At 39.4% G+C, this 22,506-nt stretch overlaps 1 protein-coding gene across 3 annotated transcripts in view; it reads right to left on the bottom strand.

Moving 5' to 3' along the window:
- Positions 1–286: 286 nt before the first annotated feature.
- LOC121434350 (centrosomal protein of 128 kDa-like) overlaps positions 287–22,506 on the bottom strand; it is a 359,842-nt gene continuing 337,622 nt past the window's right edge. For all 3 annotated transcript variants that reach the window (XM_041633226.1, XM_041633227.1, XM_041633228.1), the window contains 3 exons: positions 20,827–20,940; positions 10,790–10,889; positions 287–1,380 (listed from right to left, as the gene is read on the bottom strand). In XM_041633226.1, the coding sequence (XP_041489160.1) occupies positions 1,244–1,380; positions 10,790–10,889; positions 20,827–20,940 (351 nt within the window). In that variant the 3' untranslated portion in view covers positions 287–1,243. The remainder of the gene's footprint in view (positions 1,381–10,789; positions 10,890–20,826; positions 20,941–22,506) is intronic.

The raw sequence follows: 22,506 nt of genomic DNA, 5'->3' as shown, positions 1-22,506 counted from the left end.
ATCTCCTGAGTAAACTGGGATCATGGGGACCTTGGGGGAGGGTTGAAGACGGGAAGGGAGAGGCAGGGAGGGGAGCAGCGAAAAATGTAGAGCTCATTAAAAATCAATTTAAAAAAGTAAAATAAAGAGAGAGAAAAGGCTCATTTGTTCTACACCCCAAGTGTCATGGTAAGGTAGCAAGACGTATTTTGAATGAAAATACAGCAGTTTCACGAAATGTGAGAAATGCAATAAACATGTGTGTTTTAATAGACACAACATGCAATGTACATTACAAAGGATTGCTTTATTGTTTCTGTATCTGTGCAGTCTTTCCACCTTGGCCCAGCGGGACCCACTTCCTGGATGATGACCATTACTTAGCATATTAATATAAAATTTTCTTCACTGGTAGATGGACACGGAAAGGCACGAGGTTTTACAAACACGATGATGTTGACAGTGCTGGGATGTGAGGAGCGGTCAGGTAGTACCAAAGTATACAGGGGCTCTTGCGGAGTGAACCCCACTGTCACAGGAGAGCGGTGCTGGGACTTGAGTCGGAGCAAACCAGAGATTAGCCAGGCTATGCCTTGGGTGATCACAGTGGGACATTTGGCCATGACAAATAAATGGTGCTGTGGCTTCTTCACAGTGCTCTATGGTTTAGCTATCATTTATAATTTTTTTGCAATTAAAAATGACAATTGGAGTAGGTATAAGAAACTACACGTGATAGACTGCTGAGATGACGGGCAATGGATGTGAAGATTTAAAGGGCAGTCTAATATTACACAGGCATCTCCATGATATGTTACAACATAGGGGAACTGATTAGGGAGAAAGCATTTAAAAATCAATCACGTCCAAATGCTCCTGAACCTAAACTGCTGGGTACCTTTACCTGAAGGGAACGTTTCCCCCACCCCTTTTCAGCCAGTCAGTTTTGAAAGGCATCAATTATAAATTCAAGGCTGGGCTGGAAAAGTATGACACTGAAAAATGGGGAAATATAGAGGAAAAAATGATGGCTTTCTCTGCCTGTATGAGCTGCCTCTAAATGAGCTGTGTACCATTCATACGTTGAGATTACTTCCACTGGTTAAACTTACTCTCACTCACAAAGACTGACTGTGACGCCACCTTAGTCAATGCCTGGCAGGTCCAAGGAGCCAAAGCCACATGGTGTCTTTGGATAATCTGAGCCAAATGGCAAAAAGAACTATAGGGCGTTATTTGTAAAATACTCAAGTAAGGTTGTGAATTACATTTTGCATATTTTGCTCTCATATTCCTCCTTCTTGGACTGTGGAGTTGTTCCATTCACTGGTAAACTTGTGGCATCTTCCTTGATTGAAGCTGGATCTGGGGTAATGGCTCTTTTGGTAAATGCTGGCAAGGCTAGAGGAAAGAGAAAAATAAACCAATGTGAATATAAAACTTGGGCCAAAAAAGTAATCTTGTAGAAGTTAGTTAATTAAACATCATATTTAATTTAGTTTTCTATAACTGAACTTTACACCGAATAGCAGATCTTTAGCATAAATAAAATCAGTCCATTTTCAAAAACACAGCTGATTTTAAAACTGAATTTTTAAATTTGTATCTGAGAGTGGGAGAAGTATGCTTTGTCAGCATACAATGACACAAGCACAAAGAATTTACAGGGAGAAAAATCCGAAGGCCTCCTTTCATGGAACCCTCTGTGTTACACCCTCCCGGCTACTAGCAATAGATCCAGAATCCAGCTTTGCTGTTTTTCTTATCTCCCTTCAAAGCTTGAGGCCAGAATCGCACTGTTTTGTGATCTTTCCCTCCAGGCTTCAGCTCTTAGATCCCTACTCATCCACTACTCTTAGAAACCAATAATACAGTATGTATTATAACAAAACTCTGTCTTAGAACCAGTATGTCCACCCACACAGGTTCCGGGAGCCTGCTTTTGTCTGCCTGCCCCTTCTATGTTATCTAGGAGTGAGTCCTCACAATCCCATCTCCAGAAGTCACCTGTGTCTTCCTTTACACCATCCCTGTCTCTTCAGCCCGGGCTGCCATTTCCTCTTTGTCTTTTACCTTGCTCCTCAACCGGTCTAATCGAATTACTTTCCTAAAAGTCAAGGGACACTCTGTTCCTGGACAGCATCCCTACCTTTGTGCTTCTGGTGAAGTTGGAATGAAATCGAGGTCCCTACCAGGGGCTGTCCCTCTCACTCTCCTTTGCATCCTGGCAGACCACGCCCCCCTTCCCCAGACCATTTGAACATTCGGCTCCTGGTACAAGGATCTCTTTTCCCACCCAATTTCAAATCAGCTAGCTCTTTTTACCTTTTCTTTTTTTTCCAAGTTTTAGGTCAACTGTAGCTTTCCCAAAGATGCACCCCATGATCACCCACTTCATGCTCCTGTCCTGGGGTCCCTTCCTCACTCTCCTTTGAGGTACCACACACCCTTACTGTTCACCACTTCTTTCTCCTTGAGATGAGATGACCTTGTCTGCCATTACTGCCTCCTTCAAAAGTGAGCTCAAAGCCTTGTATACAAGCCCACTCAAGTTGATGCAAGTGAACACACTAAGAGACTTAAAAAGACAGCCAATTGCAAACTTTTTAGATGTTTTCTAGAGAGCAGGTAGAAAGAAACCCTTTTGTAATATTACAAAACCAGAGCTTAATCATTTAAAAATATTTGATGCTTAACTGGTTAACATACAAAACTAAAGCCTAGTTTCATAAAATAAGCAAATAAAAGAGGCAGATATGTTATGCTTCCAAACAATAAATGATCCTTTGATGAACAAGAAAGCATCATTCTTATGTTACCAGCATCCCTAACATTTTTATTGCCACATATTGTTGGGATTGACCCTGTAGGATAGATTACTTAAGAAGGAGCGGTTCACAGTTAACTAGGCAGACCTTGAACCATTAGTATAGTAATTATTTTCTGTTATTCTGTGGACTACTTTTCATCCAAAAGATATGAAATGTCCTTCAATTAAATACAAACCAAGATGCCAAGCTTTCGTTTCCTAGCAATCTAAACTGAGGTAGGAGGTAAAATAGTTTTTTAAGGTAACTTTCACTGAACTGTTTTTCTGAAAGTATCAAGTTAGAGTAAAATCTATAACTCACCTCTAAAGTCTATAATAATTCTAGATAATGTTTTGCCTTACTAAAAAAGAAGCCACAGTCCTTTTCTTAGGTCCACTCATTTATTTTTTAAAAAAATCTACTCTTTGGGGTAGTTTAAGATTACAGACAAATTGCAATCTAGGTTTATTTTAAAATTTGGTTTGGAAGCATCAATTCCACAGAAATTAAGCATGTTAGTCTCAAAAGGCTGGGGAGTTCTAGAAGTCACCAAAGTGCTACAGACCTCATTCAAGTCTAGACTAGTCTCAGCCCTGAGAGGGACCTGCCCGGGGTCGCGTGCCTTTCATCTCAAAGGAGCTACACATGAAGACCAGCGGCCAGTCGCCACTTATAAAAAGCGAAAATGACGGCTCCCAAAGCCGACATTGTGACGCTCTCTTGACTAAGCCCCCACTGTCTACAGGCTGAAGGTAATGGAACCAGCCTTCTAAAAGAGGATCCTGACTCAGGGCAACAGCTTCCAGCCAGCCAGGATAAATTTGCTGGTGATCATGCTTTTAATAATGGATTTCTGTGTTCTTATTTCCAATGGCAATATAAACTTACAATTTATACATTTCTTCCCTTCTTCCTGGCAGAGGGAATCCACCTTCTCATGAATTGACCTGAACTACACAAAGCTGACATAAATTACTTCTTAAAACAAACTTTCATTAATGCTGGAGCATTTGAGAGACCACAAATTATGCAGTGTTTTCCCATTTCCTTTGTTTTTTCCATGGTCCATGTTTCTGTGCTCGGTTTGGTTACAGTTTGACAGAGGCCCTACGTCGGCAGAATGAGTGCTTTGGCCTCCATGGCACGGGACAAAAGCGGCCTCATGCAGTTCGTATTCCATCACAAGCAATAAGAGCCTGCTCCGTGGACCCGGAAAGTAAAGTCCATCCACGTCGACAGGGCTGCAGTCATCTCTTCGCCAAGTTTCCACACAGGTTGAAATGGTTCAGGGCTCCAAAGCCAGATTTTACACTCAATTTAGAAGTTAATAAGAAAATTGGACATTTGCTGGTCAGATATAAAAACTGAGGTTTTTGTGGTAGCATTTGTCTTTATAAGACTCATGTCTAACCAAAGTGTACATCTTTACATCAAAGAGTTTCAAAGTAGTGTAGAGAACACCAGGGGTCTCCCACTGCATCGCTTGGAATCCTCCAGAGGCAAACACAAGCAATTCTTTAAATGTCATTCTTCGCTCCATTTATATAAAAAAGTCTAAAATGCTATTTTCTGATTTATCATTTTTAGACATTATCCACACCCACCCACTTCTTCACACCCATCCTTCTAAAATAGCTATTGCTGAAGTTTCAGCTATGTCAATACTGAGTGTTTATATTTTCATGACCATGTAAATAAACACAGCTCAGAAAACACCTAATAGGTAGACTGTAACAACGTTTCTCTTATTTCTCTCCCCAAGTATATTAATTGACTCATATTAATTTTAATATGCTTTTGTTCTACGACAATTTGCCCCCAATGGCTCAATTAACTCCTCCACATTTCTTTTTTGGCGGTTTTACTTTTTTCCTCCCCAAGTCTAAAATTGCATAAGATAATGTGTAATTTCTTTGCTTCCTAAAGATTTTCTCAATAGAATCTCTGTTTACTATGAGAAGATTTATTAAGCATGAGTGTGGACCAGCTGGCTCCACCCCTCACTGGAGGGGGATGACCCCAATGACCTGGACTGACCACCTCAGCTCCCACCCAGGCACACATGCCCGACTTGGGGTTAGTCTCCCCAACATCTACCCCATCTATGATGTGCTGCACATTGTGAAGGGACTGGTCCTGTGGAACGGCAGCCACAAGAGTTCCATGATTCTGGGCAGCAGATGGAGGAAGGTCATTGGTTAAATAAAAAGAAACTGCTTGGCCCTCATTGGTTAGAAGATAGGTAGGAGGAGTAAACAGAACAGAACGCTGGGAGGAAGAGGAAGTGAGCTCAGATTCCACAGCTCTCCTCTTGGGAGCAGACGCCTCAAGAGAGATGCCATGCTCCACTCTCCCGGGCAGACGCACGCGATGAAGCAAGTCGCCAGGTTAGACATGCTGAACCTTTCCCGGTAAGACCGGTGCTCACAGATTATTAGAGATGGGTTGATCGGGATGTGAGAATTAGCCTGTAAGGGCTAGAGCTAAAGGGCCAAGCAGTGCTTAAAAGAATACAGTTTCTGTGTAATTATTTTGGGTAAAGCTAGCCGTGGGGGCGGCCGGGTGCCGGGGACGCAGCCCCGCCGCTCCTATTACTACAGTAGAATAGCTTGCAGGAGTTTTGGTGAGGATGAAGTATTGATGGTGTACCAGAAGCAAGAGGCCTGGTTCCTAACCAACAACACTTTATACAATGAGTGTTGCAAGTAAAGTTGTCTGGACAAAAGTGTGTACTTTGTAATATGCCGAAGCTCCCAATGCCATTAAGATGAATGAAGAGGAGATGGAGAGGCAGGAGAGATGGAGGAGGGAATTATTTGTCTTTTAACTTTTTAAAAATTCATTCTTTGTGTCGTTCTCATCATGCATCTCAGCCTCATTCATCTCCCTATTCCTTCATATCTGCCCTCTGCCCCTGCAACCTCCTCCCCACAAAAAATAAGAGAAAATAAAATTTAAGAGAAAAAAAAGAAGGTGCAGTATGACACACAGTTTACCTTTTTACCCATGCATCTTTACTAGGAAGTGTTCATCCCAAAGGGACATTGGTCTGGTTCAAGGACTCTGGTTTCTACTACACTGTCGGTGCTGGGCCCTCACTGGGACTCCTCTTGGACATCTTGTTGTTGTCCTGTGTTGTGAGGATCTTGTAGTTTTAGGTCCACAGGTACAGCCCCTCATGTGCTCCAGCAGATCACAGATGGGGTGGATTTGGGGGTGGGTCAACTCATAACCCAAGTTTTGGGCTTGGGTAGTTGTGTTGTCGGCCAGCCCGCCAGCTCTCCCCTATCCTCATGACTCATGACCAGGGTGAGATGGCATTGTCCAGGCTAGTTCACCCCTAGCAACAATGACTGGTTCTCCTTCCTTGATGCCCTCAGGGTCCACTCTCCTACAAAGATAGCTTCAGAGCCAGCTCTACTGTGTTGTCCAGGTGAGGTGCAGAGGCCACTCTCTTGAGTGCTGCAGCTGGTGAGGGAAAGGACAGCTCTCTGCTCTTCTGTTTGCTTGCTTTTGTATTTTTTGGTCTTTTGAGTTTGTGTTTGTTTGTATTTTGATGATATTCTCATTTTTATTTATATTTTATTTTTATTTTATCTTTTAAAGGTTTCCTTTTGTGGGGGACGCTACAAAGGTGGAGGGCAGATGATGTAGGATTGGGATTGGGGTATCTGGTGTGAAATTCCCAAGAATCAAGAATTTTTTTTTTTAAAGTGTGAGTACTGTCTCGGGCCAGGGAAGCAGACGGGAACAAATATAGAGATTCACAGGCAGACACAAAGCAGAGAGTGAGAGACCTTGGGCCATTCAGCCCTAAGTGGGATGTTTCCATCAAATCTCTCCCCTCAGGGCTCAGGGAAACCTGTGTAAGAGGCAGAAAGAGTCTAAAAGTCGCAGGGAATGGAGGACACCAGGAAAAGAGGGCCTTCTAAATCAAAAGGCTTAAAGGTCCTATGAACTCACAGAGACTGAGGCACAGGGCCTTCACGGCTCTGTATCAGGTCCTCTGCACTAACATCATACCTTCTAGTTTGCTGTTTCTATGGGATTCCTGGGTGTGTGAATGAGTGGTTCTCTGCTTCTTGTGCTTTCTTTTAAGCTCTTTTTGTTCTGTTGGTTTGTTTTGTTCAGTTATAATGTGTTAGTCATTCTTATTACTTTCCCACAGAACCACAGAAGCCTCTTTTTTTTTCCCTAATGGGAGGTAGAAATGGGCTAGAGATAGAAAGAGGAAAGATAAAAAGTAGCTTAGAGGAGTAGCAGGAGGAAAAACTATAATCAGGATATATTATATGAGAAAAGCTCTTTCCAATAAAAGGACAAAAGTGAGTACCCATTTAAGGGCTCACTAATCCTGAAGACAGAAGAATGAATAACACAAACCCACAAAGGCAATGGGCTTCAAGGGCAGCAATCTTCCAAGTTTCCCAGGTCAGGAGAGAAAAGGGAAACCAGATACAGAAGGAAACGGGGTGGAGAAGACAGAAGAGGACTTCAAAAGACAGGAGAAAAATATTTATGATTTTCAACAGCAGTCTTGGATTGGGAGAAGTATTTTCTTCAATGCCCTCATAAGGAAAATAATTTTCAACTTGGAATGTTGTAGCTGGTCAAACTTAGAATTTCATAGTCAGCCAAAGCCTCGATCAACCGTCAATGGAAGATTCCATTTTCAGGGACACAAGTATGAAGGACACTAACCTCCCTCTCCTCAGTGTATTTCCATAGAAGCGAGGGATGAGGAAACAAGGGCCTGAGCAAGTGTCTGGTGCCATATGCATCACAGACTGCTTAGACAAGCCCTTTCACCCTTGGTCTGCACGCTTCCTTTGTTCTCCCCAAACTCCAAATCTGTGAACCGTGTCTTGTCTATTTTTAATTAAATTTTACAAGTTTGTTTTACTGTTTTATGTTTATTAGTGTTCTGCCTGCATATATGTCTGTGAACCATGTGCATACTTGGTGCCTGCAGAAGCCAGAATAAGAAACTTGGATCCCCTGGAACCGGAGTTACAAACGGCTATGAGCCAATGTGGATGCAGGGAATGGAAACTCAGGTCATGTGAAAGAAGGGCCAGTGAGCCATCTCCACAGCCCCTCCCTGAATTCCAAATTTGTAAAGTAAATTTAGTAGTGTGTATATGTGTGTATCTGTGTGTTAGAGAGAGACAGGGACATAGACAGACAGGCAGGCAGGTAGAGGAGAGAGAGAGAGAGCAAGAGAGAGAGAGAGAGAGACATGTGTTTGTAGTTACACACATGCCACAGTATGCATGTGGAGGTCAGTGCACAGACTGTGAACATTTGTTCTTTCTCTTCATCATGTGGGCCCAGGGATTGAACTTACGTCATCAGGTCTGGTGGCAAGTAACTTGACCCACTTGAACTATCTTGTCATCCCTTGGTTTTTCTAAAAACCTAATTTTTTCTATTATCCCATTCTTCTTCCTGGTCCCCATTTCTTTTACTGCACGTTTTCCTAGATTTTATTTCCCATTTGTATAGTTTCTTTCATTTTTATGTCCTACTTAATAATTCTAAGACCTTTTTAAAAAAGCCTATTCCCTCTTCTAGTCTCTAGCTTTAGTATCTGAAAACACCTCTAATTATCTTATTTGACAAAGGTTCTGCTCTATTCTCTGCTGGGCATGGCAGTTTTCCATTTAAGGGTGTTCAGTACAAAGAGAAGTTAGAGGATAATTTCTCTAAGTGGAATTAGTCTGCTACAAAAACAGAAGTATTCAGTGTTAACTAAATTTTGAAAAGTACTGAAGAGATGGATATAACTGTGGCATGAAGATCATAAATAAAATTTGTCAATAAAAAGAGTAAACTATAAGGCTCAAATAATAAATGGAGGAATTTAATTAATTTTTTACATCCTATAATACAAGCAGTGACAAGTAGTTCTTCATTCAGACTATGTTGCAATGATAACTTTTCCTATACTTAATAATTTTATTTACTTTTGAACAACTACATTTGAATAGAACCCCATGTCTGCTTACGAGAAATATATCTTAATTAGAAAAACGATCAAGGCTGGCTACAAGATGGTACAATCAAAACCTAAATGTAGTCTCTCTGAATGCCTATTATATAATATTATATATAATCCCAACAATCTTGATAGCTCCTACAACATGTCTTCTATCCATGTTGTTTTAGGAGCCATTTAAACAGAAAATGGCCCCTCTTCTCCACTCCTGGTCACTATCTCCAGGCTCTTCAATGTATCAGTGGGTGGGACTTCCAATGTCCATGTAATCTGAGGAAAGTTTTACATTACTTAATGTGAAAGATACAAATTCTGGCAGGGCCATACACCAGATTCTGCAATGCTATATCCAACTTGAGATGTAATCCATAGTGAAGAGTGGCCGCAACATCAGAATAGCAGAGGGTTCACACAGATACAAAATCACTTGGTAAAATGATTAAGATGGGAAAGACAAAATGCTTAGCTTTGGGAATAAAATAATCATGATATAATGAAAACCAAATCATTTGTCAGAAACTGATAAATATTTATTAAATGAATCCATGAATATAAATAACCAAAAATGAGAGATATCACCTTTAAATTTGACCTACTTCTTTAAGAATTATTCTGATATATTATTTTATAGCAGGCTAGCTATTTTAAATGACAGAATTATCAAATTTAATGTATAACCCTCCAGGCCCATGATAAATTGAAGAACTAAATTATTATGCAAATTAGAATCTATTAAATAATATTTGAATCCCGATGGCTTAGATAAAAGTAGACTTCAAAAAGGACTTGTATATTCATTTACCTAATTTAATTGAACATTAATTGGGCTTTTACTATGTGCCAAGAATTATGTGGCCAACTAAGGAAGCAACGGTGAACACAGCAGGCATCACTCCTGCTGCGTTCAGTTCACTCTGTGGTGAAGGGATTAAAGAAATCAGTAAATGAAAAGTTACTCAAATGATAAGAAATCAATTTATTTGTTGTCCTATTTAAAAATTTTGTATTGAGTTTTGGCTGTTTAAAATAGAAAACACTTTTAAAACCGTAGGACCGATGCCTTCTTCAATGTTGTTGGAGGCTGCTAGTTCATTTCCCAACAGCCTTGACTTGAAATAATCACTCAGAAACCATATTATTTACAATACCGTTTGGCCAGTAGCTTAGGCGTATTGCTAGGTAGCTCTTACATTCTAAAATAACCCATCTCCATTAATCTGTGCATCACCATGAGGTCATGGCTTACCGCAAAGTTTCGGTGGGCTCCAGCTGAGGCATCTGTCTCCAGTGGTGGCAGCATGGCTTCTCTCTGACCCCGCCTACTTTCACCCAGCATTGTTTAGTCTTTCTGCCTAGCTCTATTGTGTTAAGCCATTGGCCAAAAGCAGCTTCTTTATTAACTAACGGCAATAAAACATATTCACATCATACAGAGGGGAATCCCACATCACTTCAAGCATAACGCATAGACACTGAATGTTGTGAAAGACACCCACTGCAGAAGGTAAGAGGAGAGAAAGCACTGTGGTAACTGGGTCCTGGGCTAGCGAATCATCACATCTTACTGTTGCCACAGGGTAGAAAAAATGAAATTTAGTGTGTAGACATGTATGCATGCTTACTCTTTGTACAAATAAATATTTATGAATAGTTACATGCAAATATATTCCTGTTTTGATGATTTCCATTTTGCTGAGATAACTTTATCTGCTCATCTATAGTTAACAATCTTTAAACCAAAAATTGGTTTAACAGACATTTTTACTTTGGATAATTTACTCTAAGTTTTCTTTAAAATATTTGAAGTCTAAACACAAATTCCATGTTTTAATTCAGTGAGTTGGGTACCATCAGAGGTGTTTATAATTCATAATAAAAATTTTCTCAAACTTTAGCATGAATATTACTATCATGTACTAGCCTTAAAATTTAATTTCCCCATGAGTTATACTTTTTTTTAACAAATCCAATTTAATAACTGGTAATAGACTTTATTACTTACAGTTGAAGTGTGGACTAGACAGGAAGGAACTGCCATCCTGCCAAGAGGCTGAGTGATCTAGGCCATGGATGTGGGAACCTCCAAAAAAGGGCCTGTCGTCCTGAGAAAGAAAGTACCACACTTCAGTTCCATGATCAAAAGAGCGTCACATAAATGTACTGACGGTGAAACTGGACATAATAAACAAGCTATGTATGTATATATACATAGCTTGTGTATTATATATGAAGAAGAAAGAAATCACTCATTGCTGTGCAGCATGACATTTCTTTCCAGCCTTCTTCATGACACATACACAAAAGGGCTTTAGAGACACATTTACAAAGCTATATGTTACCGGCAAAAAGGTGAAAACATTTTGAAGTCATTACATTATCCGAATCTTCAACTTAACTGTTACTTGCGCACTATCCAGTGGGTACACCATGCTTTACTCAGCCATTATCTTTCTTTGCATGTAGAAGATCCCCATAAATAACACTGGGAGAAGTAACTTTAAATATGCAACCTTTTCCATATTTAGGTCTACCCCTTATGACAAATTCTTAGGTGGAAATAGTGGTTCAATAAAACAATTTTACATTTAAAATGCATTTTATCAGACTGCTTTCTGTATGATTATATTAATATGGTCTTTTACATCCAACAAATATTTAATTAAAAATATACATAATAGGTCCCTGTCTTCATATGTTGCACAAATGTGTCTTTCTTAACTATTAGAGGACAACTTCAAAAAATTTCACTGGTTAAACAGATAAAAAACAGGTACTTGATAAACTTAAATAAATAGTGAACTTGCAATTTTTATGATTCTTTTCAAATTATTTACTATGTTCTTTATTCCCCCTCCCCGATTCATTCAATAATAATAGGAGGTAGAATATACTATGTGCTGGGGCAGGAACAAGTAAGATATTGGATTATGTGATCAGGAAACGTTCATTTTTTCCAAAAGAGAACGGCACTCATTAAACAAATAATCTACACAAAATGTGGTGTAATTAGAAGCATGATATGCACTCTAATAACAGTAAACAACAGAAAGACAAACATGGAATTGAGGCTAAAGAAGATGCCCCTTGGAGGTAATGTTCAGGGAACTATTTGAGTAGAGCTCAATGAAGACACTACTACATGGGTAGCAGCAGGGGGGATTTCAGGAAGTGATTCACAAAGAGCTTAGGAAGTGAAGGAAGAGGACCTCGTGGTCGCAGCATTCTGAAGTGAAGACTAAGTGTGGGCAGAAGCTACATTTTTGCCTTGAAAATTTAATTTTTAAATTAATATATTTGTGCATGCACCCAAAGGTCCAAGAATTTGAGCCTGTGTGTGTGTGTGAAAGACAAATCTCTAGAGTTGGTATTCACCTTCTATCTTTGTGGAATCTGGGGATTGGACTCATATTATTAGGCCTGATCCAAAGGCCTCAATCCATTAAGTCATCATGCTGGTCCAAGGTTAAATTTCTTAAATATTATTGGAAGAAAACACAAATTGTGTAAAGAGAAGGATGGTGGGTCTACCATCTGAAACATACAGTGGGAAAACCAGACTGGCTAAAGATAGCTGGTGTCTGGAGAGTTCACATCAAGCAACTTCAGCAAGGTGGTCTAAGAAGATGTCTCAAATGCACTTGTCCTTGTAGGAAGGCCTCATGTAACATGACTACCTGGGGAATTCACTGCCGTTTCTTGGACCTCAACCAGTTTTTTGTTTGTTTTTTGGATCACTCATACTGTACATAAATGTAAATAAACAAAAAAGTAAAAATAAAAAGTATATACACATACAAACACTTCTATAAGAGGATTCTTGTTTCCCTCTCATTCCTCGAGTCCTGCATGTATGTAATAGAGCACAGGATCTATTACAACACAAGCCTCCTGCTTTTCCTAATATCACTGGATCTCCATCATCACCATTATATATCATAGCTTCACTTACACTCTTAATATCCACTCTTATGGTTTAGTCAGGATTTTATTCCTATGACAGATGCATTGCAACAAAGAGGCTTGTTCATACTGTAATTTCCTAGATGTGAAATCACTGGATGGCATATTTTTCATGCTTCATTGTAGTTGTTGATCCCACAAATTTCAGTAAGTTGTGTTTTTACTTTAATATAGTTAAATATTTTTAGCTTCCTCTGGCTTGCTTCTTTGGGCCATAATGGGCTAGTTACAAGTATGATGTTTAATTTCTAAGTAGTTGGGTATTTCCCAGACAGCTTTTTGTTATTGATTTTTGGTTTTATCTCTCTGTGGATAATCTTTATAATTTTAACCATCTTAAAAATTTTTAAATAATTTTTATCACCCAGAATATAGTCTACTTTGGAGAATGTTCAGTGTATACTTTGCCTAGTGCCGGAGGACTTTTTGAAAGTTTCAGTTAGTTGTTGTTGGTTGGTGGTACAACTCTAGTCTTCATTGATTCTTCTGCTAATGGCGTCAATTATGAGACAAGAAATGGTAGCATTTCAAAGTCTAGGCTCGCTGTTGTTTATCGTTCTATTGGTAGCTGTTGCTCCATGTGTTCAGAGGCACCACTGCAAAAATTACTCCTTCCTTCCACATGGCTTACTCATGACACAAATATTCATACTTCCTTTCTTTACATGCAAGAACTGTGGAGGCTTAACTACATATTTTCAGTTTTAACATTTCATGTCTTCAAAATACAGTCAGAGGGAGCTAAAGAGATGACCTAGCTGTTAAGAGTTCAGATGTAAATTTAATTGCCTGTGCCTACATCAGGTGGCTCAAAGCCCCTGTAACCTCAGAAAGAGGGGATTGGCACCCTCTTCTGACTTTCACATGTACTTATACATACTTACATACACACTTACACACACACACACACTTAAAAACTAAAATAAAATCTTTTAAAAATTGTCCAAATTTTCCATATCAACATGCCAGAGTATGAAAAAGAGTACCTTCTTTTCCTATATTGCTCCTTCATTCCTATATTGCTATTTAATCTGTGGAATCTCAATTTAAATATATTTTACAAGGTGATCAAAAATTCAACGCTTCTTTTTATTTCCTATTTATATGTAATCAAGTACTTTAGTACCAAGAAGAAAACACTTAATAAAAAGAAAGATTCTTTGCAATGTTAATAATCCTGGCTTCTGCCTTATAACAATTCTTTTATCCTTAAAACAAGGCCCTGTTTTTATCGCTGTCTTAAGTCTGAATAATCCAGTTAGCCAGAACTCTCTGCAAAAATTCAATGGATGAAAGAACTTGCATTTTCTAGTATTTTCCCTGGGCTTCTTCCACTTCTCTTTCATAACTCGCATTGTAATCGGTTCCAACTTGACTGAGTTCCTCTGCTAAGGTGACATCTAATGACTGCTATCTAGTGATGTACACCAAATGCTTTCCTCTGAGGGACACTGTCAGCACAAAGTTTCTAAGTGACGCATTTAATTTTAAGGTTTTATCAATCTCTTCTCCCTGGAGGAAAGGAAACTAAAATGCATGTATTTCTGGATCTGTGGCATGAATGTTTTCCTAAACTCCTTTTGTTATATAATGTGCTCTCTCTATTTCCACTCCACTCTCTGACCATCTGTATTCCATCAGTGTTCCAGAGAGGTCAGCTTCTTCCTCAGCAAACTTCATTCTGCTGGAAAATTCAAACTGGACATTCCCCTACAGTTTGCAATTCAGGTCTCAATTTGTACCTCTCCTTGTGCAGATTTTAATCACCAGGGTGGGGATCTGACTTTCACCAGCAACCCACCTTTCTACCTATCTACCCACAATCCTCCACCATTTCCCAAAGTGTCACCTGTAGTAAGAGGGTACTAGAATATATGATGACACACTGAAATTAAAATCTGTTTACTGAGTGTATATTGGCACATAGGAGATGGCTATTCTTACAGCTGCAGGTACTTTTGGTATTCTTTTCTTTTCTTTGTTGAGAAAGTCATGTAGCCTAGGCTGCCTTTAACTTACAATCCTACTGTCTCAGCCTTGAGTGCAGGAGCTATAAGTATGAGCCATCCCGGGCAGTCAGATCACCTCTAAGTAGTCTCCTTACTAATACTTTATCATCTGAACTGATCTGAACGGAACCGCCAACTATGCAGTCCATCTTTTCTACAGGAAATCTAAACCGATTCAACAATGCTATAACTGCATGTTGGCAACCTTCATCACTAGAGTTACAGACTCTTGAAAATACTGTTTTATAAACTGGACTTAATGAGTTTAAAGATAAAAAGGAAAGAGAACACCAAGTTTTGAGGGTAGTGAAGGCTGGGTCAATCTGGGAATATTGTTGGGGGGTTGGATATGATCAAAGTTTATTGTATGCAATTCCCAAAGAACGAATAAAAAAAAAACAAGAAAAGACAGTACTAGATAAGACCATTGGATGGCTCTTTAGGACTTTTCTATCAATAATAGCAAATGTAATTATTCCATTATGACAGTTGTATAAAATTTTATGTTCTATGCCAAAGAACTAGGGTATAGAGCATAAAGCTATAGTAGGATAAAACAATGTGCTTAACTGAGTTATCACTTCTGATCCATAACTGTTTTCAGATTAAGAAAAAAATTGCAGTTTAATTTGTATTTTTTTAAAAAAATGTTTTAACCTAAAAAAAAAACAAAATTAAATAATATAGTTAGACATGGCAGCATTTAAGTCCAGCTGATGCTAAATGAATACAATGATTCTTATTTCCACATAATTTGATTTCCAAACAAAGTTTGGGATGTTTCACCCAAGAATCATTGGGAAAAAAATGGCCATTAGACTTTCATTAGACTCCTACATTGTTTTTTTTTTTTTTATTGAAAGAAAAAAAAAAGAAATTCCCGCCTCCTCCCAGCCTCCCATTTCCCTCCCCCTCCTCCCACCTCTCCCTCTCCCTCTCCAGTCAAAAGAGCAGTCAGGGTTCCCTGCCCTGTGGAAAGTCCAAGGTCCTCCCCCCTCCATCCAGGTCTAGGAAGGTGAACATCCATACAGGCCAGTTAGCTCCTTGGGCAGCTGAGGAGAGGGAACCTGAAATGACCCTATCCTATAGCCATACTGATGAATATCTTGCATATCACCATAGAACCTTCATCTGGCGATGGATGGAAATAAAGACAGAGACCCATGCTGGAGCATTGGACTGAGCTCCCAAGGTCCTACACTGTTTTAACCTAGAATACAATCAACAATTTATTATGTATGCTTGCTCTTTATTCTGGGGTCAAAAGTAAAACAGACAGTGCCTGTACTAAAATGCCATGCCATACAGCAAAGAGCATTTCTTAAACTTCCATATTCATTTATATTTATACTACTGTTTTCTATATGTTCTTAAATTTTTACTTCACACACTATGTAAGGCTCTCTCCAAAGAGTGACAAATTGGTTGGGTTGAGGGATGCATAGTGATAAATCTGCATAGCAATTTACATTTAGTTTCTTATCAAAGAAGGGAAAGGGTAGCTACAAATGACACAATAGTGATAAAAGGGTTAATGTTCTCTTAAACTCTCCCATGGTTGCTCCTACTATTCCCAAGCAAAGCCCATGAACTTGTGTGAATACTACACTGGTCATGTATTTTGGAGTATCAAAACTACAATGTTTATGCATTACCTACAATCTCGGATTGTGCTAGTTGCACACAGCATGTTTTAGAAGCTAGTGTTGCAGATCTGAGCCAGAAATAGCTGACTCGAGAAAGTGCAGAATGCTATTAATTGCTATGAGCGAGGCATAAACAAATTACAGAGAGATTCAGTGAGTGAGAAGTGACTTCCAGGAGCAAGCCAGGGACTTATATCACACACATGCTTACACTGAACAAACACGGCCGAGGGCCTGGGCAACGTCTGCCTTCCCTTCATACAAACTGTGGAAAGCCATTACCAACACTGCACCTCGCTCCTCTAATCCTGAGAAACAGCTGCTTCTTCAAATAGAAGCGGCACACCAACTCTTCAACTGTAAGTTAAAAAAAAAACCTACTGTTTTCTTCTCAGAAAGAGGAAGAATGGAAAGGGGTACACCGTCTGTGGTTTTATCAAAACATTCCAAAGTTAATTAAAACCATATATTTAGTATGGATAAAGGTAACAAATGGAGGGGTTGTTGAGCAAACCACGCTCCTCCGTGAATTCAGATTAGTGATGCTGTGTTACTGGCTCACTGTGGACATTCTGTTCTATTTGAAACAGCTGGGGCTGTGAGGAAGACTGCATTTCCTACAGAAACTCAATTAGGCTGGGTGGAAAAGAGGCCATGAAATGCTTCTGTTGTCTACAGAGAGTCAGTGAGAGTGTGTTGGGCTTGACTTTGACTTGAATTCTAAATACAAATGGAGATCAGGCTTTATGCAATCAGCTTGGTCAGCTTAGTACACTATTATACTCGCATATTTTTATATTACCTCGTGCTCTTAAAATTGTCCGCACTGGGTTGTTTGGACTCTTGACAGGTTTCTAGAAATTGGATCCTCTTTCTCCTGCTGGTGTCACAAGGGGTAGACAGAAGGAGAGGGGCTGTGGGCCTGGGTGGAATGAGAATCTAATTTGCCTGCTTCCTGCTCACATGTCTTTCCCTGCAATGGTGTGGTCACACATGATGTTGCATTTCTTTCTTACATGACAGCAGTAACAGGAGAGAAATCAGATGCCAATATGGTCTTGAGTTCCCACAGCTATTTGTCCACAGCAATGCAGGACTCTGCAAATGAATGCCAGGAAACAACCTCTTCCAATAAAACTTCAGAACTGGCTTTATCTTAGTTAGCTTCAACCAACTTGGGGGGAAAGGGTTTATTATATCTTCCATCTCTTGGTCAAAGTCACTGAGAAAAGTTAGAGAAAGGATTTAGGCAGGAAAGGAACCTGGACGCAGGAGCTGATGCAGAGGCCATGGAGGAGTGCTGCTTACCGATTTGTTCCTCATGGCTTGCTTCTCGCTTATAAACCCCAGGACTACCAGGTCAAGGGAAACACCACCCATAGTGAGCTGGGCCTTCTCACACCAATCACTAATGAAGGACATGCAGCACAGCCATTGTCTGGCTAGGGTCACTATTGCTGTGATGGAATACCATGAGCACAGCAAGATGAGAGGGAAACGGCTGATTTGGCTTATGCTTCCATACCACTCTTCACCACTGACGAAATCAGGACAGGAACTCAAACAGAGCAGGAACTTGGAGGCAGGAGCTGATACAGAGGGTATTAAAGATTCGAGCCTATTGGCTTGCTCCTCGTGGCTTACTCAGTCTGCTTTCTTAAAGAATCCAGGACCCCTAGTCCAGTGATGGCCACGCCCACAGTATGCTGAGCCCTCCATCAACAATAGCTAGGAAATGCCCTGTAGGCTCACCAATGGCACAATCATATGGAAATATCTTCTCAATTGGTGCTCCCTCCTTTATGATGACTCTACCTTGTGTCACAGTGACAGAAAACTACTCAGAATGGGCTTTCTCTCAGTGTGGCTTCCCTCTACTTAAGTAATTTTAACCTGTGTCAAGTTGACAAACATCTAACTAGCACAGACCTCTGCTCTCAGTCTCTTTAAATTTATTTGTAAAAATGACTATTGGTGTCCATAACTGGCAAGACAGTCACAAAATGTCAGTCTGCTGCATTATTTAGGGCATGCATCTGCTGAATTTGGTGGTGATCTATATATTTATCACAAGAATGGATAAATATGTAAAAATGTTTACAGACTATTATTCCGAAGCATGGCCTTTGTAAAATAGAATTTGTGGGCCTGTGCTACACTTATACCATCTATTTCTAAAATTCTCAAGCTTATTTTCTCATATTTCCAAGTTTAACCCATTCCATAAACAGGCCTGACTCGCCTTCGGCTGCAAATCCAGTTTTACATAAAATTGTGCAGCTACTTGCTACCCGTGTTAAACATTCATGACTTTGCCATATGCTATTATGAAGACTGCACTGATTTATAGCTGTTTGACACCACTAGATAGCACAAATTCACCAGCTAGCAAATCATGTTGTATTGAGAAATAATGTTTTAAAGGTTTAGTATGCACACAGACCTCTGTTAACTGGTGATAATGTAATCATGTAGTTTTGGAGAAAACTTTTCCAACACATTAAAAATACAGTCCTATGTTTTGTGACTGTAAGCCATATGAAGACCGAACATAGAAATAGCACAGCAGTCAAGAACATAGAACATTGCACTTAGGTAGACTTAGGCTGAAATACGGATTCAAACATTGAACCACTCCATAACCTTACTTTCTTCAGCAATATGGGAGATGAATAAGACCAATCTGACAGCTGCTGCAGGAGTAGGCGTGACTTCACATAAGACATGTAATACCTGGGAAAGTCTGTTCTGACACATTCAGTGAGTAGTAATTGTCACAGGCTCCTGTTGCCTGCACATTAACTTCCACTGAAGGAGAAATGAATAATTCAGGATGTATGGTACAATACAGGAATGTTGGATGGTAATTTAAAAATTGTCATACATACAAGGCAAAAATTTTAACAGTGTAGCTAATCACTCTAACTTTAAAAACTGGTAAAAAGTAATGGAATCATGAGAAATTCTCTTAACTTTGAAGGTATCAATAGCATAACTATGCTAAAGAAGAATCATCGAAATGAGTACTATATAACTCTATCCAATTATATTAGGAAGGAGGCAGCTCCTTGGAAATAACACTTGGTTGTAATATGTGAATACATACTGTGTAATGAATATTCATTAGCATTAAAGTGTGTAAAATAGACACTTTTTGTTTTTGTTTTTCTGTAATTGTAAGTACACATCTGAGCATAGATGGATTCTCTATAGGTCAACATTCTTCGTGTGTGTGTGTGTGTATGTGTGTGTGTGTGTGTGTGTGTGTGTGTGTGTGTGTGAGAGAGAGAGAGAGAGAGAGAGAGAGAGAGAGAGAGAGAGAGAGGAGAGAGAGCATGTGTGTTGGGGGTGGTAATTTCGTCCTGCAGGGATTATCTGGCGATGCCTGGAGATCTTTCTGGATGTCACAATTTGGGTGGGTGTGCTACGGGCAACTGAGGGCGATGCTAAACTGAATAAACTTCAGGGATGCTGCCAGCCATCCTATAATGCATAATGTCACCTCAGCAACAAAACTACCTGGCCAGAATGTCACAATGTTCAAATCAAGATACTTGGTTCTGAACTAAGATCCTTCAGGGCTGTGGTGGTTTGAAAGAAAATGGTGCCCAAAGAAAGCTGCACTATTAGGAGGTGTGGCTTTGTTGGAGTAAGTGTGACCCTGCTGGAGGAAGTGTGTCACTGTGGGGATTGGCTTTGAGATCTCCTATGATTAAGCTACTCCCAGTGCCACAGTCTACTTCCTGCTTCCTGCATATCAACATGTAGCAGCTACCTCTCCAGAACCACGTATGCCTGCACGCCACTATGTCCCACTAGGATAATAATGAACTGCACGTCTGAATTATAAGTAAGCCACTGCAATTAAATGTCTTCTAAGATTGTCAGGGTCATGGTGTCTCTTCACAGCAATAGAAACCCTGACTAAGACAAGGGCCAAGTGGGCTCATCTGTCTGCCCTCAGAGAGTGGAGTAAGGCTAGGGAATGGTATACTTTTTGTCAACATGATCAAATGATCTCACTCATCTATTTGCTGGTTACACATTTATAAATCTGAGGTCCTGCACAGAATTATCCTACCTAAGAGAATAACTAGAAATACCAAGGCTTTAGGTTCAATAGCACAGGATACTGAACCTCAAGAGGACTTCTGTGCCGAGTACACCTTGTCTTACACATGAAGGAGGGCAGTCATTTACAATATCTTTGACCAACCAAGTGACCAGGGTTTTCCTGGCTCAGGATTTCTTAGGTGGCATTCATTTCTACAGACAGACGACATGCTATAACAACAGTGAAATCGAGTGGAATCTTTCCTTTCCCAAGTACTCTGACACAAACACTGCCGCAGCTGCTTATAAGCTGTATAAGACTTAAAGATAGTTAATGACCCAAGTTTTCAAAACTGTATAAAGAACATTACTTTAAGGCTCTTGATTCTGTATCTGGTGTCATCTCGGCGCTGTTGAACAGCATCTCTGTGAATTCTGTATTTTGAATATCTGCCATCAGTTTTCTCAGATAAACTGGAGGAAACCTGGAAAAGAAAGATAGGGTTCAAAATTGATAAATGAAAGAATAATCAGTGCTCGAAAATAAGAGCAAGGAAATATTGGAGTACAGAAAAATAACTGTATTTAGAGAGATACATACAAAAAAAAAGGCACCCAAAGGAAAATAAGAAAACGACCATGCTGTACTTGGTCACAGGTATAAGATGGGTGTGATATACTCAGAGAACACTAACTCTCCCTTTCCAGCTGCTAACAACTACCAATTGCTCCACAGCTGGAGAAGGGGTTGTGCGCCAATGGATCACATATATTTCAAATTTAATATTTCATTTTTCTTCATAATCACACAAATCCAGAGAACAAATAAATTAAGAAAGCAACATGTTCAGGACCCTTATTCTATTTTTTTTTCTTTCTCTTCATTTTCAGGAAAAAGAAGGAACACAGGAATTACCTCTGAGAGTCAATTATTTAGACATGTAATATTTGTGGGACAATTTAGAAGACAATGAGGGTAAATGATTTTGGTGTGTACAATTATCTATGGTAGGTAGAGACTGAAATCTTCCCACAGAACCTTCATCTTATTGGTGGCTCAGTGGGGAAGGGAACTTGGAAATCCAGCTCCAAGCTTTTCATTTTCATGAGGACAGCAAAGGAAAGAAAAAATTGCTGTTCATAAAGTCATGAATGCTGGGCCAGAGCTAGGCAGTTTGTGGCGGATCTGGATTGGAACTCAGTGCCATACCCTTCCCACTCTACCAAATAAGCAATGTTTAAATTCAGGTGACAGAGCTGAAGCATTTTGGTCTCCAAAAATGGGGTTAAAAGAAGAAGGGAGACTGAGGGGGACAATATAGTCAATTCAAGAAAGAATAAAGTCAAGTGTATCAAAGTAGGATAGAGTTTAAAATACAATTGTAAAGTGCATTTTTGTGTGTATATGTTAGTGGTGGCACAGATGACAGAATTTGTGTCCTTCAGTTTCTATTAAGAAAGTATTCCCGGGGGTGGATAATAAAAAAAATAAAGGATTCCCTGAGACATTATGCCATCTGGGGCATGAACTTGAATTTAGATGAATATGTAGGCCTTTGAATTCTTATTTATATCATACTGATATACATGTGTATATATGTGCATGTGTAAATATAATCAATATTTAATAATATGAAGGCTTTCTATGTTTTCACCTAAGGCTATATCTATTTCATGAAAGTGATAAATGAGCTATTTTTAATTGCATAGATGTCTTTGGAATACACACGAACATATGGAATGGTCTACAAGATGGAGGCAACGGTGAAAAGAAGACAAATTAGATCTCTCTCCCAGCTAATTTGCAAACTCAAAGCTTCAATTTCCTCATATGTAAAATGGAAAAAATATGTCTAAATATCAAAGATTTATTCACAATGGATTTAGCTACTGTTAACTACATAGTGCAATAAAAGTTATAAAAATACTTGCTGCATTTGATAACAAACAAAAATAGCTAAACAAGCATGTCTCTTTTCAGAATACAGGTTACACTTTTAAAAAATTGGAATGTACAGCTCTGAACTTGAAAACACATTCTCCCCGAAAAA

Source organism: Microtus oregoni, unplaced genomic scaffold, assembly GCF_018167655.1.
Source record: "Microtus oregoni isolate MIOR12 unplaced genomic scaffold, Mior012 000043F_ref0000047, whole genome shotgun sequence".
NCBI classification, from domain to species: Eukaryota; Metazoa; Chordata; class Mammalia; order Rodentia; family Cricetidae; genus Microtus; species Microtus oregoni.
The sequence above is the reverse complement of the archived record's forward strand: the minus strand, read 5'-3'. Positions and strand labels throughout refer to the sequence as shown.